The following is a 17,667-nucleotide window of genomic DNA, read 5'->3' on the forward strand; positions in this document are numbered from 1 at the left end:
TTAGTTTAAATTTGCATTTCCACAGGGATTTATGAAGTCAAGCTTCTTTTTCTATGTTCATTTGGCACTTGGATATCTGCTTTTGTAAATTACCTATTGAATTATTTTGCCCATTTTTCCAATAGGTTGTCTGTCTTTTTCGTACTGACTTCTAGAAAGTCTTATATTCTGGATATGGGTCCTTTCTCAGCCATGTGTATGGAAACTATCTTGTCACCCTGTGGCTTACCTGTTTACTCTCTTACTGGTGCATTTTAAGGAACAGTTTTCAAAATAATAACCTGACAGTCTTAAAACCTCAGATTCAGAACTTCCAGCCCATTCTACTCTGACCTCATCAATCCCTGAGTGCCTCCTGAACTGATGGTCCTATGGACCATTTTCAGGATTCCACTTTTCCACCTCATTGCAGTGTACAGACACATTTCTCTTTGGATAGGAGGCAAATTTGGAGAATTGGAGGTCACTCAGGGTAGGGGATGGATGATCTTAGTGTTTGCAGAACTGTGCTGCCTTTCAAGCTAAATGATGCTGAAATCACACAAATTCTGGCAGCCTCTGTATCTTTCCATAGCCTTGTCCCATCTTGGTTCATTAGCATGAGATTTTCGAAGCCACGGAGAATGTTCAAAAGTGCTTACTAGTAAATTACTTGACTCCTTCGGGCATCATGGTGAAGAAAGTTCACCTATATAATACACCTTCCACCAAAGAGGAAATACTAATTTGAACTTCTAAAGTTTCTTCCCCACTTCCTCTATTTAGTGTATGAGGCAGCAACACCACCCACATCATAGGGGTCACTCACTCGCACCTGGGCCTGTGGCTTAGATGCTCTTCCCTCCACCCGGACTTTGCATCTGCCTTTATCTGGACCTATGTCCCTCCTCTGTGCCAGGCCAGGCCCCATGTTGCTCTGCAGGATTGTGCTGTTCTTCGGTAAGTCACCAAGCGTGAGCTTTCCCTCTTGGGCACCAAAGACTGTAAGTCATTTATGGGACTTCTCATTTCACCTTTCTGGATTCAAGTGGGTTTTATGGCTGGAGCTTGAAACGAGTGTGTGCACATGGGTGTGCTTGACAGAGATGTGGTGTGGTGGGGGGCCTCCCTGATGTTTCCTATCCCATTTTCCTTGGTCCTTGGAAGGGCAGGCTTTCAATATCAGCTAAATTAGGGAGGCAGAAAATCACATTGTGAGGCCCAATGACATGTTTACCCTGTCAAATAAGATGAAATTACTCATCAGGCTGTCTCAAAAGGAAAATGAAGTTATAGAAGGAAAGAAGGCTTTGGGTAGGGGGTGGACTGGAGGGATCAGGGAAATGGAAAAAGGCAGTTCTGTGCATTTTGTTCAGCAATAGGAAATGGGCTTTTACAAAAAGATACCTTGTCATGAAGCCTCAGTGTTTTCTTAGAAGCAGTCAACCATGACCAGGCTTCTCATCTGGTCAAGGGGCTTTGCTCTGAGTGTCCAAAGCCCTTTACAAACTGGCCATCCCCCTTCTGCCTATGCCCTTTCTCTGTTGGGGATGAGGAGGGTCTGTTTTGGGTCTGACTGGTCCTTGGGGAAGGTCTGAAGGATCAAATCCATTCTCCCTGATCTATATTTCTCTCCTTGACCCACCTCCCCAGGGACCAGTCACCCATGCCAGCGATGGAAAGCCTGCTCCTCCAATAGTAGAGAATTATGGGAGTGGGGAGAGGGTCACTAGGCCCCCCAGACTCAACTCAGTCTCAGCCACTATTACCTTCTACACTTAGAAGAAACAAGTCTGGGCAGAGTCACACTTGATGCTTGGGGACCCCAGAAAACCAGCCTAAGATGCTGGAACCCAGGGCTAGATGTGGAGAAACAGAGTTACCCTAAGTGCAGAGTTGCTATTTCCTCTTAGATATGGGCAGAGACAAAGAAACAAGCACTGAAGTCCTGCTTTGTAGTGCGTAATGTATCTCATCTAACCTTTAGAATCATAGGGCAAGTATTTTTCTATCCCTATTAAACAATTGAGGATACTGAGGTTCAAAAAGTTTATGAAACTTGCATAGAATTACCCTGCTAGCAAGAGTAAAACAGAGATGCAAACCCAAGTCCATTGGTGCTTTCTCCATCCCACCGTGATACCTCCAGCAGGGCTGTGGTTGGGTTCTAATCAAGTAAGACCGGAAAATAAAATTCATTTCAAGTTCCTGGTGGGGTATGTTCACACAACAAATGGTGCCTATTACTATTATTGACTATCAGAGATTCAAGAGGCCAGGGGCCCTGACGCTGAGCGTGCTGGTACACGGCTATACACTAAAGGTGTATTTGAAGTTTAGGAGATGAACCTTAATTTTCTTCTGAGCTGAGCATTAGCTAAGTTCAGTGCCAAGACTGGAACCCACCCTGTGTAGACGCACACACACCTATGACAAGTATCTCAGAGCTCCCACAACACCACCTCTCCCTAGCACCATGGAAGGTACAGCTTGGCAAAGCAGCATGCTCCAATGTGCTAGAGCTCAGTTATGAGCTAGTCCTTCATGCTTTGCTGAAACCTGCCTCCCTGGTCTCTCTCATTCCCATGAAATAGTCCCACTTCTGCCTGAAGTCTCTCCCCCTCTTTTAAGCTCCACCCATTGAATATTGGAAGACCACTGTGTCCCTACTCTGCTGTGTCTTTCTCAGATAAGTATCCCCCGACCCCTCCAGTGGGGAATGGTTTCTCGGCCCTGTTCATCATCCTGGTCTGCTTGGTCTCGATGCACCTGGTCAGTCGGCCAGGAGCTGGGCCTTCCCCTCCTCCCCACCATGGCCTGACTAGCACCAAGATCGACCGGGCTGCCGTCTCCATTGTCCGGGACTCTGTTTTGTGGCTTATGCAATGGCTGTGTCACCACTTCATCTTCAGCCTGTAGCAAACTGGGGTCCACAGTCCCCTTTGTAGGAAGGGCTGTAATGCAGCCCCCGCCCCACTGCGCTGCCCACGGCCAGCTAGCTTCATCACAGACACTGGCTCTGCTGGCACAGCTCCCAGGTGTCACAGCTGGACAGCAGGTCATCGGGGCCTGGGGACACGAGCTCATCTGAAGTGTCCCTCTGCTTTCTGGATGCCTTCTCTCTTGTAGGCTTCTGTGCTCTCAGCCCTATTTACTCACCACTTTGAAGCTGCAGAGGTGTTTTTCCGGTAAACGGGAAAGAAGAGGGGCATCACTACATTGCAAGGTTTTAGTCACCCTGAGGTCAGGCCTTCTTTCTGCTTGCAGTGAATGCAGTCACCACGTTTCCAGGGAGTGGGTCACTATACGCAACCACTCGGTAAGGAAGAAATGACTGTCACGCTTCTTATTGTATAGGCAGAATCAGGAATTGAGGCTATTGGGATCCAAACAGTGTATCCAAGTTCACACAGAAAGAGATGGATTCATGAGTCAAGGTCAGGTCATGTGATTCCAAATCCTGCGTGCTTCCCACTACACCAAGCTCAGAGGAAAAGATGTATTTAAGATGGGGCCGGGGGGAGATGGAGGGATGGCAAGAAAGACTCATCATTCTGCACACACTGAAAGCCTGTGGTTGAGCTAGCCCAAGCTGAGCAGAGAAGTGAAGCTGAAAGCCTCTGTCTGGGTCCCAGGCCGTGTGGACAACAAGGGTGACAGCATGTGAATCAACAAGCCAAATGGCCGCATCTCAAGCCCCTGGTGAGAGGGTCTTCCCCCACCCCTCCCAAGGCCACTCCCACATTTCTCCGTCTCTGCACAGCCCCTAGGACGGGTCAGTGTGAAGGACACAGTAGGGCCTGAGGACAGCTGGCCCAACTGTGTTCGGCCCTGTGACATTCATTGCTTCACCCCTTGTCCCAAAGTCTAGAACACTCTCCACCACTTCATGTCCGGCTGTGCCCCTCCATCCCTTGGGCTACTCATACTTTTAACCTCATCTATCATCATATCGTGGCCTGGCCTCTCTTCCCAGGCCACTTTGCTCCTCTAACGTTCATTCATTTAAAAGCATTAGGGGCAGGCACCTGGGTGGCTCAGTTGGTTAAGCGTCTGCCTTCAGCTCAGGCCGTGATCCCGGGGTCCTGGGATCGAGCCCCGCATCGGGCTCCCTGCTCTGCAGGGAGTCTGCTTCTCCCTCTGACCCTCCCCCATCTCGTGCTCTCTCTCTCTCTTTCTCATTCTCTCTCTCTCTCAAATAAATAAATAAAACATTTTTAAAAATTAAAAAATTTTAAAAAAAGCATTAAGGGCACCTGGCTGGCTTAGTCAGGGGAGCATGTGACTCTCGACCTCACAGTCATGAGTTCAGGTCCCACACTGGGCATGAAGTCTACTTAAAATTTTTATTTTTAATTAAATAAAAATAAAAATTCTGCTCTGAGCCAACGTGGCTCAGTCAGTAGAGCATGCAGACTCTTGATCTCAGGGTCATGAGTTCGAACCCCATTTAAGTGTAGAGCTTACTTAAATTAAAAAAAAAGCAATAAAGCAAAAAGCATGATTAGGTCAATTACATAAAAATATTTTGGGGCACCTGGCTGGCTCGGTCAGTAGAACATGTGACTCTTGATCTCGGGGTTGTGAGTTCAAGCCCCACGTTAGGTATAGAGATTACTTAAAAATAAAATCTTAAAAAATAATAATAAAAAGATAGATAGATAATAGATGATAGATAGATGATAGATGATAGATAGATAGATAGATAGATAGATAGATAGATAGATAGATAGATAGATAGATAGAAGCATCAGGGGCACATATAAAGGTATGCAAACAGTGTGATGCACTGGCCTGTTTGTCATTCCCTCACTGATCGAGATGGCAGGCCAGGTCCCTCAGCCTTTAGTGATTCCTCACCTCCTTCATCAGTCACTTCCATGCTGGACCCTCCAGAGCTCTGTAGACAGATTGGGCCGCCGGACTGCATGGTCTGCCTTTGCTCTCTGAGTTCTGCAGGTGCAGATAGGAGCTCGGACCCACCCGTGCAAGGGTCCACTCTTCTGGATCCTGCTTCATGTGCCCTGCCTGCCCCACATGGCTGGGCACAAAGGAAAGCCTGCAAGTGTTTATTCAACAGAGGCTTGTTGAACACAGACTATTCCTGGCACAGATCCTAGGCATAGGTGACGTGACTGTGAACAAAACAAGCAGAGTCCCTGCTCTCGCAGAGCTTACATTCTACACAGAGGGAGACAGGCGATAACAAGTAGGCAATTTAAAGAATAAGATAACTTCAAATAGAGACAAGTGTTCTGATGATAATACAGTGGGGTGTTGTTAATAGTGATTGAGGAGAATTCTTTCAACTGGGGGTCCCAGAAAGACCTAAGGGTGTGACATTTGAACTGAGATAGGGCAGAGTATTCTAGGCAGTGGGTCCAACATAAAAGCTGAGTGGCTGGAGATGCTGAGGGCCTGGGGGGGCTGGGGAACTGAGGGGCTGAGTGGCTGGGGGCTGAGGGGCTGGGGGGCTGGGCATTTGGGTAGCTGGATGGTTGAGTGGCTGAGTAGCTTGGTGGCTTGGTGGTTGGGTGGCTAGGTGGCTGACTGGCTGGGGGGCTGGGCGGCTGGCAATTGGGGGGCTGAAGGGCTGAGTAGCTAGGGGGCTGGGGGACTGAGTGGCTGAGTAGCTCAGTCGCTGGGAGGCTGTGTGGTTGGTGGCTGGATGGTTGATTGGCTGAGTAGCTTGGTGAATGGGGGCTGGATGGCTAGGTGGCTGGTTGAGTAGCTCGGTGGCTGGGTGGCTGGGTGGTTGGGTAGCTGGGTGGTTATGTGGCTGGGTAGTTGGGTGGCTGAGTGGCTGGGGGGCTGGATGAGTAGGTGCCCAGGGGGTTGGGTGGTTGGTTTATTGAATGGGTATGAGCACCCATTCCTGAGATGACAGGCCTCCTTGTGAAGGAGGCTTTCTGCTCCTTACCCTAATTCTATCACTCTGTTCTCTTGCAGTTCCCTGTGTTGGGCAAAGTGGTGAGTCTCTTTTATGTCTTTTCCAATTCCAAATATGTCTCTGGGCCAAAGATTGATTGATGGGCCGTTGGGTCCCCTGGAAACATCTTCAGAGCCGCAGACTAGGCCCATTCCTCAGGAGTCCTGGCTGATGCCCAGGCAGAAATGAGACCTGGGACCCCACTGGGCTCAGGCTAAGGATAATTCTAGGTGATTCAAGTCCCAGCAAATGGCTCTGGGTCTCATCTTATTCCCTTATAGCTGGCACTGGCCTTTGTCTCCTCCTCTCAGAGTGTCTCTGAAGCTCCTATATCCCCCACTGACCAAGGCCCTGGACTCCCTCCCGTTCCCTGTATGTTCAGAGAAGGCAGCTTTGTCCCTCCACTACCTCTGCCTTCCAGTCCATCCTGACCAGCATGGGGCTTTCTGTCCAGTAGGAAAAATGCTGGCCTATGAACATCTTGACCGCCAAGGACATGTTCTATGGTGCCAGCGTGGGATGAGGGGGTGCTGGACAGAATTCAAACCGACGTGGGCTCCATGCTGCTAGAAAGAGCAGCAGCAAAAGCAAGGCTCAACATTCAGTTCTGTGTGAGCCTGCAGGGGTGGGGGCGGGTCCTAAGGATCCAGAGAGACCCAGGCAAAGGCAGGCTATGCTGGGGCCTCCCACCCATTCCTCCTCATTGCTCTCAGCTATCAGGCCTGGCTCCTGAGGCTGCCTGGGACCACTGGTGTCTGGCTTGTCAAAAAAGTACGGTCTGGGGACAGGCCCAGCCTGGGACTGCCCTGCAGATGGTGCTGGGCCCCCAGGAGCTCATCTCTTGTCCACGTCAGGCTGTAGACTGCATTTTAGGAATGAGGACAGACAGAATGCATTTTAAGAATGAGGACAGACAGGACAGATCCCTCCCCAGGACAGTGGTGGAAATGAAAGTCCCTGCAGGGGGGTGGGAATGGGGGCTGGGCTGGGAGAAGGTTGACAAGGAAAGCAGAAGGAGCGAGCCCGGGGGTGGGGGGACACTCCCCACACCCACCCCCGGCTTCTGGCTGGTAGGCCGTGTGCAGTTGTCCTCAGAGGTGGAAGCAGCACAGAGTTGCCCTGGGGGAACAGGGGTAAGTAGCCCGTCTGGGGGGTGAGAATTGGGTCAAGAGGAAGGAGGTAGAACAACGATGGAAGGAATTCAGCTCGACCCAAGCTTGGAGATGTTGGAAGGGCAGCTGGAAAGGAGCCAAGGAGGAGGTACAAGAGAAGAAGACCAGAGAGAAGGTGTGAGGAGAGCAGGGCAGGGGAGTGGAGTGGACTAGAGAGAAGAGGCAGGGGAGAGGAAGGAGGGGAAAGGAAAGCAGAGGACCAGCCCTGGTCTGGCACGAAGGCCTGGGGGACGGGGCGGCCACGCAGGTGCTGCCCAGGAGCCTCCATCCCCAGGGGAGGCCCGAGGCTGGAGGATGGAGGGAGAAAATGGGCTGATGGGACATGCGGCTCCAGGATGACCCCGGTCTTGTGTCTCACAGGCTGGTTGTACCTCCGAACCTTGCCAGACCCCGTGTTTGAGGGCGACATCCTGATTCTGCAGTGCCAAGGATGGAAGAACATAGCCCTGTCCCAGGTCCAGTTCTACAAAGACAGGAAATTACTCCGCAACCCGAAGGCCAAATGGATTCTGCACGTGGGGACAGCAACCCTGGAAAGCAGTGGCCAGTACAGCTGCACTGGGAAGGTGACCTTCATCCTGCACCTGGGCACACAAAGGTCACAGATGACCACGGTTCAAGTCCAAGGTGAGTCACCAGCTTCGGGGGCGTCGGGGGGTTGTGGGGGCTAGGGTGCTGCTCAGGGATCTGGTCTCTAGAGGTCAGCAGCCCTCCCTCTGGCTGCCCCTGATGCCGGGCTGACCACAGAGCCCTGAGATGTCCACCATGCTGTCCAAATGCCCTGCCCCCGCGGGGTACATCTGGACCCCGGGGAAGGAGGGGGATGCTCCGGGCCGCGGAGTGGCCCGCCACTCAGTCCCAGAGACCCTGGGCCAGACCCTTCCCTTCTGGGGACCAGATGCCCTATAGGCCCTCTGGCTCTGGCTCAGGATACCCCGAGGGGCTGGGGTGTAGTCATGGGATGAGAGGTGGGTCCTGGGAGACAATGGCAGTGTCTGTCATGGGGCACGGGGCTGTGGCCTGGGATGTGCCCTAGCTTAGACCCCCGCCTCTGGGGACTCAGGGTTCGGGAGTTCCCCCTGAGCCTGGGCCTGTTCCTCCCCAGAGCTGTTCGCACCTCCAGTGCTGAGTGCTGTCCCTTCTCCCGAGCTCCGTGAGGGGAGCCCGCTGACCCTGAGATGCCAGACGGAGCTGCACCCCCAGAGGTCGGCCTCGAGGCTCCTCTTCTCCTTCCACAAAGATGGCCGCACCTTGCAGAACTGGGGCCCCCACTCAGAGCTCTGCCTCCCAGAAGCCCGGGAGGGAGCCTCTGGGCTTTACTGGTGCCAGGCGACCCCTGAGGGTAGCAGGGTCCAGAAACAGAGCCCCCATCTGGAGGTGAGGGTGCAAGGTAAGTGGGGAAGAAGGGAAGACACTCCCCAGGGATATGGGCTTCAGGTAATGGGACCCCTGGGCCTGTGGGGAGGGGTCCCCAGGGGAGGAGGGGCCAGGGGCCTGGGTGGTGTAGGTGAGCCTCCCGCCCCGTGTGCTGCCCCAGCTCCTGTGTCCCAGCCTCTGCTCACCCTGAGACCCAGGTCCACTGGCCTTGCTGTGGGGAACGTGGTGGAGCTCCTCTGTGAGACCCAGAATGGCTCCCCTCCAATCCTGTACTCATTCTACCTGGACGAGAAGATCCTGGGGAACCACTCTGTTCCCCATGGAGGAGCTGCCTCCTTCCCCTTCACTGTGATGTCAGAGCAGGATGCTGGTAGCTACTCCTGCCAGGCGGAGAACAATGTCTCCAAAGAGACAAGTGAGCCCAGGACACTGTCCCTGGATGGTATGTCTTGTCCCCCACCCAGGCTCTGAGCCTCAGCAAGCTGGCGGGGGTCAGGTCTCACCCCTCTGTGTACCCCCCACCCACACCCTGCACTGCATGAGTGAGATGGACCCTGCTTGGGGTATCTGCCCACTGAAACTGGAGGGAAAGCATGAGATCCATGGGGGGCAGGGGTATTGTACATGGTCATCAGTGGTGTTGCCCGTCCGTGCTGGTATCCTCTGGACCATCCCTCATTCCATCTACAAGGCTCCTTTAGGCCACACGGTTCCCCCTGATGCCAGCCATTCTGCCTCCTCTGTGCCCATCTGGGGTACATTTCTGAATTTCATCCTCAACGCTCATGGTCACCCCTACTTCATCCCTTAGGTCCTCGGGGCTTGCCTACCCTCACCAGCAGCCCCTGGCTCGTTCCTTGTCTATCTGTGAGCCTGCTTGGTGTGCTGGTCATCGCCACTGCACTTGTGGCTTACTTCAGACCCTGGAGGAAAACTGGTCAGTGAACTTTTTGACTTTCTTAGTGGCTGAATCCTTAAGCCAGGCACTGCCCAGCCTTTGGAGAGCCAGCATCTGAGGGGACCAGCTGCTCCTCTTTGGGGTCTGGGTGGGAGGAGGGACTTCTCTTTACATGTCACACAAAGGAGCCCACGGAGGGACACTTCCAGCTTCCAAAACACACACACACACACACACACACACACACACACACACAGTCTCACATGCCCATAGTCGCCCAGAGATGCGCACAAACACATGACCGCACACTTGGGCTTAAACAGAGGCACAAACAGAGGAATTCTTACCGGCCAAACTCAATGCACATCAGAGTCCTTCGTGTTTGAAAGACAATCTGGCTGATGAATATGCCAAGAAAACCCCAAGCCACCCACACTCTGTCACACCAGAACTCTGCTAAGCAGAGGAGAAAGAAGGAATGGGAACCCCAGTGAGTATCTGCATGCTTATGAGCACACACCCATCTTGTCCAGTGCTGCGCCTGAGGGAGTGCTCAGTGGAGGTTCACTCATCAGAAAGGAAACATGGCGGAGACGACCCAGCAATGGCCTGCTCCCAACACTGTCTCCTAATTCTGTGACCTTGGGCCCGTTCACTCTAGAAGTCATCAAGTATCTCCCACTTGGGGTTATTGTGAGGGTTTCGGCTAAGGAGATGACATCTACCTGATACCTAAGTGTTGGGCTGGCATCTGCCGGGGTCTTGGTACAGTCTCCCTCTAGTCTATGCGGATTCCAGACCCTGCTCCTCTCCTGTCCGGTCATGACGATGCAGGAGGAATGGGGGCTCCCGCTGCAATCACCTTGGTGGCTCCCCACTTACTCCTGTTCTAACCCTTCTTCACCTCGGGCCACATTTAAGGGAAGGGCTTCCCATGCCAAAGCTTTTTGGTACCAGCTTATTCCTAGTCCTTCGAACCCACCTACAGAGACTCAAATCAACCCCACCTCCTCCCCCTGCCCCCGGGGGGAGAGGAACAAGAATAAGACATCATTATAAATATCATTCCTATTTTCCACTTGCCAAGGGAAAAAGTCATGGCTCTCGCAGACCACCGAAGCTAGGTTTTCTAATTCAAGTTGGCAGCTCCCTCTGTTAAAGACTTTGTGGTGAGTTTTTCGGGAGCTGGGCCGGACTACTCTGTGAGAAAGCCCACCCAGTCATGCAGTCAGCGTGTTCCTCCCTGAGCGCCTGCCTGGCCCCCTGAAAGGGCCTCTCCCCAGCCCTGGACCCACTCCCCTGCCTTACCAGCACCCCAGTCAGGGCTTGGGCCAGCCTCCAACTTCCTCTCCCTTTTTAGCAGTCTTTGTCCAACAAACCTTCCCTCTAGGCTCGAGTCGAGGTTCTGCGCAGGCTACCTTGCTTTAAATAACCTGTACGGTAGGAGAAAGATGGAGGCCGGTCCAGAGCTAGATGGGGAGGCAGCTGGAGTAGCAGACCAGCAACTGAAAATGTGTGACTTCATCGCTGCATCTACAATAAAGCCTCCTTCTAGTGACCCAGCCATTTACCTGGCCTCAGTAACATAGGCCCCTCACTTCTGGGTCAGAGCATTAAAGACAAAGCAACACAGCACAGCTGTCTCCCTCTCAGCCCCAGACAAGATGGCAGGGGAGCAGTAACCAGTGAAGGATCCTCAAGAGGAAGAAGCCTCTCACAGGGAACGAAAGAACACCTCTCTTCATGTGGAGGCCCTGCTGCTGAGCAGCCCACACGCCCCCCACCCAACCCCCACTGCCAACCTGGGAACAGCTGGGCTCCATTGTATTAAGGAACCTGTCTCTCAGGAAAATAGGGCTCCTGGTGGCAGTCTTGGTTCTCTTATCTCAGAAACTCAGAGGTGCAAAACCTTGAGAATGTCACACAGGCCTAATTCCAAAACTTCACAAGAAAAACAGTAGATCAACAGCTTCGTTACTCACACCCAGCTCTGGAAGACTCTTAACCATCTCCAGATAGCATGTCCACTCCCTCAACAAACAAAAAACGTGCTACCACCAAAGATATTTGACAGCTGTATCTCTGAAGGCAATTTGCAAAACATTTTGGCCAACGATGGTGTCACTAGCACCATATTAGTCACGCAAGGGGCCCACTTCCAAAGTAGCACTTGCCTAGGTGTGCCCACTGTGGTTTGTTTAACAGTGTTCACACCCTGCATAAAACAGAGGTCCATCAAATTCCTGGAGCTCTTCAGTAAACGGAGACTCAAAAACACAGCCCTAACGAATGAGCACCAGGGGATATTTAATAACTGGGAGTTTCTTGGAGTCTCTGTAAATGCATTCTTGGTTTTACAGGAAGCACCATTTCCACCAATCCTGCCAGTGATTCTGGTGCCTTCTTGCTATCAATGATAATAAACATTTCTTGGGCACCAGGCATGAACCAAGTGTTCTAAAATCCATGTGACCCAATCCCTATCCTAGGAGATAAGTTTTAAAGTTCTGGGAGCACCTGCTTTCACAGAGGCAGCATGCTAGTGGAGAAAAAGCACATAAACCTGGATTAAGAGTCTGTCCCTACCACTTACCTTGTGTGACCTTGGAGAAGTCCCCTCTCCCAGCCTCAGACACCTCATCTACATATGATACTATGGCATCATAGTATCAACCTTTGCAAGATGGTCACAAAGAATACCAGGCACCAAAGAGTTAGGAAGAGAGGTTTTTTTTTGCCATCCAGCTATGTGCTGGTCACTGGGTTAGGCACTGTGCTGTGAAGTAGACATTGTATTTGAATTCCCTGGCCCAGTGTCTGGCACATAGTGTGTGGCCAAAGTTACTAGCTTTTCCTTTTTCTGAAATGCAGCCTGACTGGTGAGTCTGGGCCCTCTCCATGCAGGAGTGTGACCCTTCCTTTCTGGCCCTGCTTCTCCTAGTTTATGATTCCCATGGGGCCATTCTACCCTCTAGGATATGTTTCAAAGGAAACATCCTGTAAAAATTAACCATGTCCAGACTTGTAAATTAGCCCTCATAAACAAACCAGCCTCAGACCTCCAGCAGCCTCCACTGACTTTCTTTCTCTCAGACTCTCTACCCCCACTGCCCAGCCTGCTCTCTGAAGGATGCCTTTGTATCTCCTAGGGCCCATTCCAACCCAGAATCTGCCCCCAGCCCCAGGTGGAGAGCAGCACCCACTGTATGGCAATGGTAAGGACTTGCAGCAGGACCATGCATGGCCTGTAGCTGAAGACCAAGAAAGGAGTCTGAGGGGGAATGAAGAGAAGGAAGCCCTGTGAGCCCCAAGTCTCGGGAACCAGTCATCGGGGAAGGAAGTAGATGGCTTCTGGGGAGAGTGTGAGGGACCAGTATTCTGAAGCTGGTGGAGGGGCAGGGAAGTAGGAGGGAAGGCCGGCGTCCAGAGGGAGGGTTAGAAGGGTTTAGACCAACGGTTGGCAAACTCTGGCCCATGGGCCAAATCTAGTCCACCAAGTACTTTGTAAAGAACAATATATATGTATTGTGTATGGCTGTTTTTGCGCTACAGAGCTGAGACTGTATGGCCAGCAAAGCCTAAAATATTGACTCTTTTTTATAGAAGAAGTTTGCCAACGCCTAGTTTAAACAAAGTCAGGGCTGGTAAAGCTGCTAGAATCTGCTATGGGGGCAGGCAGCTTCCACCAAGATGGATATTCCACAGTAATGACTGCCTCCCACTCCCAGTTACCACCATGACAGAGCCCCTGACTGGCTTCCCTCCAGAGGTGTCTTCAGGACACTGATGTCTTGAGGTGGGAGAGCAGGTGGGTCCTATTCAAGCCTCATTTCTTTTTTTAGTCACTTGGCCGAATGAGAATGAGGAAGATGATATTTACTCTTCAATGATTATAGTCCCAAAGAAGAGTGAAGGTGAGTGATCTCAAACCAAACTTGACATGTTTGCTAATGTAAAACGGAAGTTTTGGGCCTGGCTTGAGGTAGTTGACTACTATTAACATTACTGTTTACCATAACAACAACTATCATTATCATCTCTACAACCACCACCACCTCCACCACCAACAACAACAACAACACCAATACCACCACCACCAACACCAACACCACCAACACCACCACCAACAAAAACACCAATACCACCAATACCAACACCATCAACACCAACACCACCAACAACAACACCATCAAAACCAACACCATCAACACCAACAACAACACCAACACCATCAACAACAACAACAACACCAACAACAACAACACCATCAACACCAACAACAACACCATCAACAACACCACCAACAACAACACCATCAACACCAACACCACCAACACCAACACCACCAATATCAACACCACCAACACCAACACCACCATCTCCACCATAATGACTACCTTCAATATCATCTCCACCACACCACCACCGCTGCCACCCTACTTAGAATGTTTTTTTGCCTTTTTCTGAGCACTGTGAAGGAAAAAAGAAAAGAGAGAAAGGAATGATGCAGTTTGTCTTGCCCCACAGTATAAGTCTCAGCAGGACAGTCCCAGCTCTGAGAGGAGCCAAGAAGACCATGAGCTCCAACCACAGATACCAGAATCAGATGGCAGGGACGGGGAAAGGCTAGTCCTCTCTCCCATGGAGAGGGGCCAACCTGGCGTCGTGGGAAGAGTATGAGTTTCTAAGTCAGTCAGACCTGAGTTGAAAACCTGACTCTATATACTCACTGTGCAACTGGGCAAGTTATTTAAGCTCTCTGAGCCTAATCTATGAAGTGGAGATAATGCCTACTTTGCAAGACTATCATAAGTTACTAGGGATAGAACATAGGTTCTAGATACCTTAAAGATTGTCTGGTGTGTCACAGGTGTTCAAAAATGAAGCTTTTTGTTTTTGTTTTTGTTTTGCTGAGATTTCTATTCCTGGCTTTAAAATGGGTTTGAATCAGCCTGGGGTTTCTGCTCCCTGCCATGAAGGGCAGTAGGGGAAGTGGACAAACAGGGAGTCTCCTGGGCTCAGGGCCACTTTCCCCAGGACCCAAGCATTGGTGGGCAGGTAGGAAAACACATCCAGGCACGGTTCCTTCCAGAGGAAAGTCACAATTAGAACTTAAACACCAGAAAGTAAAAAAGAAGCCAACTCTAAATATGTGGTTTTCATGGACAAAATAAGGAAATGTGGCTGTTTTAATCCTAGCACGGCAACAAGGCAAAGGCATGATTCGGGGCAGGGCGGCCTGCTCCCAGCTCCTGCTTGCAAGACGCAGGCTTTCACTTAGGGGAGGGCAAGGGGGTCTGAAACCCAAAGGCAGGAGAGGCCATTGTATTCCAAGATGCACAGGAAGGGGATGATGGATCTGCTATCCTTGGGAGAATGCTTCACGTTTGCAAAGATTTGATATTCACCTACAGTTCCCCTTCTTATGGATATGACCCTGGGGAGTATTAGCCGCTCTGAGCCTCCGTTTTCTCATCCCAATTTGAGAAGGAAATAGTCGTCCCTACTTGGCAGGATTGGTGTGAGATTAATATAATAAATACAATCCTCGCACCTGAAGGACTGCCTGGTGCATGGTCGCTGTCTGATGTCTTGGACACGTTCATTTCTCTTGCTTCTAACCATCATCCCTGTGAGGCAGTCACCGTTACCACCGCTCCTTTCTCCCTGGCTGGGGAAGCTGAGGTCCCAGGGCTAAAAGGCTGGCCTGCAGTCACACAGCTGGGCTGTGGTCGAGCTGCGCAGACCCAGGCCTCCTGGTTCCTGGGCCCACCTGCGTTCAGATGGCAGGTGAGGGTCCTGAGAAGGGAAGCGGGGGAACAGTGCTCCCTGGGCTTGGGGAGGGGGGACAGCAGGTGCACAGGTGAGCCAGACACCCTAACCCGGGTGTTTCTCTTTCCCCCACAGCCGGGCCTGCTGAGTCAGCCTCGGGGACCTGGGTGAGTTGGACCCCTGCTCTTCCCTCCCCCTCTGTGTTACATCTGCCTCCTCATCCTGACCTGACTCTGCCACAGGACACTTCTGTCATCTACACCGAGGTGAAACACTCGAAGCTTGGTGAGGTTCCAGCCAGGGGACCGAATACAAGAAGCAGGACCCACAGAGTTGCCCTTGGTAACTTCGAGGAGGTCCTCTACTACTGATGGCATCCCCCCAACACCACCCACCTGAGGCCTCCAGTGCTCCCCAGGAGGCCAGCAGAGACCCCAGTCCCTTCTGCAGGTCCCCAATCCCTGAGCCCAGCAGTGAGGGAGCCCGGCGTCCCGGCCAGGGTTCCGAGGAGACTCGAGGAACACCTAAATGATCTCTGGGCTGCCCTCTGAGTGGAAGAACAGGAACATGTGGGCAGGGGCATCCCCGTTCACACATGAGTTCCAAGCAGTGGACCAGACACGGAAGCCACAGATGTTTTCTTGCACATGAGTGGAAGGGTTGGAGTGCCTTCTCTTCAACATTTGTAAGGACTTCCTAAGGTGGCCTCAGTCCCTGTGCATGGGCTTGGCCTCTCCCTGAAGGAGAGAGCTAGCCCCCGGGCAGCTCTGGTAGAGCATTTCCAGCTTCCAAGCTGCCGCTGAGGCCCCTGAGTGACCACAGGGCTAAGGACCTCTCAGTGGCTCGGGGAGACCAAGAGTTGGGGGGAAAGGCCTGGCCCAGATAATAGCACAGAATTCTCAACCCCAGAGCCAGAGCCCCCGTCCCAGGCACTGAGAGCCCAGCCTTCTCTGCAACACATTTCTGCTCAGACCCCTTCCGGCGACCAGGTTACCAAAGTTGCTGGAACTGAGGCTTGCCCAAAACCCCCATTTGTAGAGTATATCAGAACACTCACTTACCCCTCATGTGTTTACCAAGATACACACTTGTAGAATCTATTTGTTCATAGAAGTGTATCAGTTTGTTTCATACTATTCACCAAAGCCGATCACTCATAGTGCCCGATGGTTGGTTTGGTCCTTGATACTGAGGGTTTAGTCCTGGTAACTAGGAGGATTAGTTCTCCCTGCTCCTCCTCCCAGCCCTGACCCTGCAGGCCCCTGCTCCCGAATCACAGAGTGAGGTCCCAGTCACGCTGCTGGATGTCACCGACCCCACCCACCTGTCCTGGGAAGAGGCCCACGTCCTCCTGCCCACCCAGAGCTCCCACCCAGGTGCCCCTGAGCTGCCCACAGCCAGCATTCATCCTTGAGCTTAATAGAAATGCATCCACTCAGACTCAGACCCAGACCTGCTGAATCCTGATCTGCATTTAAGTAAGATCTGTAAGCTGTTGGTATGCACATTAAAGTTTAGAAAGCCTGGTCTGCCTCCAAAAGACACTTCATGAGAGTACCTTCATCCACTCGCCTTTGGGAACATCACTGGATAAGACAGAGGGCCCAGAGAACTGCTAAGACAACCCTCACTAGCATTTCTCAGCTTCCCCGGGCCTTCTCTTCCTTCCCATTTCCCCACCTGAACTTCCTCTTCCTTAGCCTCCTCAGCTTCCTCCCCATCTCTCTCATCACTGGTCCAGGCCATGTCCGGAAGACATCAGGGCCCCTCCCCTTCACTTCTTCATCTGCCAGGCTGGGAAGCACATGCCAGGTCATCTAGAAGCCCAGGGTCCTCGCTGGTCAATCAGGAAGCACCTACAGAAGCCAAGCCTTGCCACGCCCTCTATAAACAGTCTGGCCCCTTGTAAAGAGTCAAGTCAAAGAGAGGACAGCTCATGAAGGAGACACTGATGATGGAGAGCGGGAAGAAGACTGCCCTGCCAGTCACCCCCGTGGACCAGCTCCTCCCTGAGCATTCACACCACCCACCCCCTGCCCCACACCAGTGACACTGGCGCCTGTGTGTGCACGGTGTTTACCAGTGCAGGGTGGGATAAGTGGAACAGTGAAAAGCAAGAACTTAGAAACTTTTTTTTTTTTAAGATTTTATTTATTGGGCGCCTGGGTGGCTCAGTCAGTTAGGCGACTGCCTTTGGCTCAGGTCATGACCCTGGAGTCCCGGGATCGAGTCCCGCGTCAGGCTTCCTGCTCGGCGGGGAGTCTGCTTCTCCCTCTGACCCTCCCCCTTCTCGTGCTCTCAGTCAGAGGGAGAAGCAGACTCCCCGCCGAGCAGGGAGCCCGACGCGGGACTCGATCCCGGGACTCCAGGGTCATGACCTGAGCCGAAGGCAGTCGCCTAACCGACTGAGCCACCCAGGCGCCCGAACTTAGAAACTTTTATAGCAATCTGACAGAGTAATACAATCATAAAAAAATAGGGCTTATATTTTGGATGTCTCTTTTATTTCTTTTTTTAGTAAATTGCTTTTATCGTATTCT

The 17,667-nt window shown here is 51.9% G+C and overlaps 1 protein-coding gene across 1 annotated transcript; it reads left to right on the top strand.

Moving 5' to 3' along the window:
- Positions 1 to 809: 809 nt before the first annotated feature.
- On the top strand, positions 810 to 16,629 carry FCRL6 (Fc receptor like 6). Its single transcript, XM_027613106.2, has 10 exons — positions 810 to 939; positions 5,929 to 5,949; positions 7,441 to 7,707; positions 8,186 to 8,470; positions 8,618 to 8,899; positions 9,269 to 9,394; positions 12,505 to 12,570; positions 13,198 to 13,269; positions 15,263 to 15,294; positions 15,370 to 16,629. Exons 1-10 carry the CDS (start codon positions 879 to 881, stop codon positions 15,496 to 15,498), a joined length of 1,341 nt encoding a protein of 446 aa, XP_027468907.2. The 5' UTR covers positions 810 to 878; the 3' UTR covers positions 15,499 to 16,629.
- The last annotated feature ends 1,038 nt before the right edge of the window (positions 16,630 to 17,667 follow it).

This window comes from Zalophus californianus, chromosome 10, assembly GCF_009762305.2.
Source record: "Zalophus californianus isolate mZalCal1 chromosome 10, mZalCal1.pri.v2, whole genome shotgun sequence".
NCBI lineage: Eukaryota > Metazoa > Chordata > Mammalia > Carnivora > Otariidae > Zalophus > Zalophus californianus.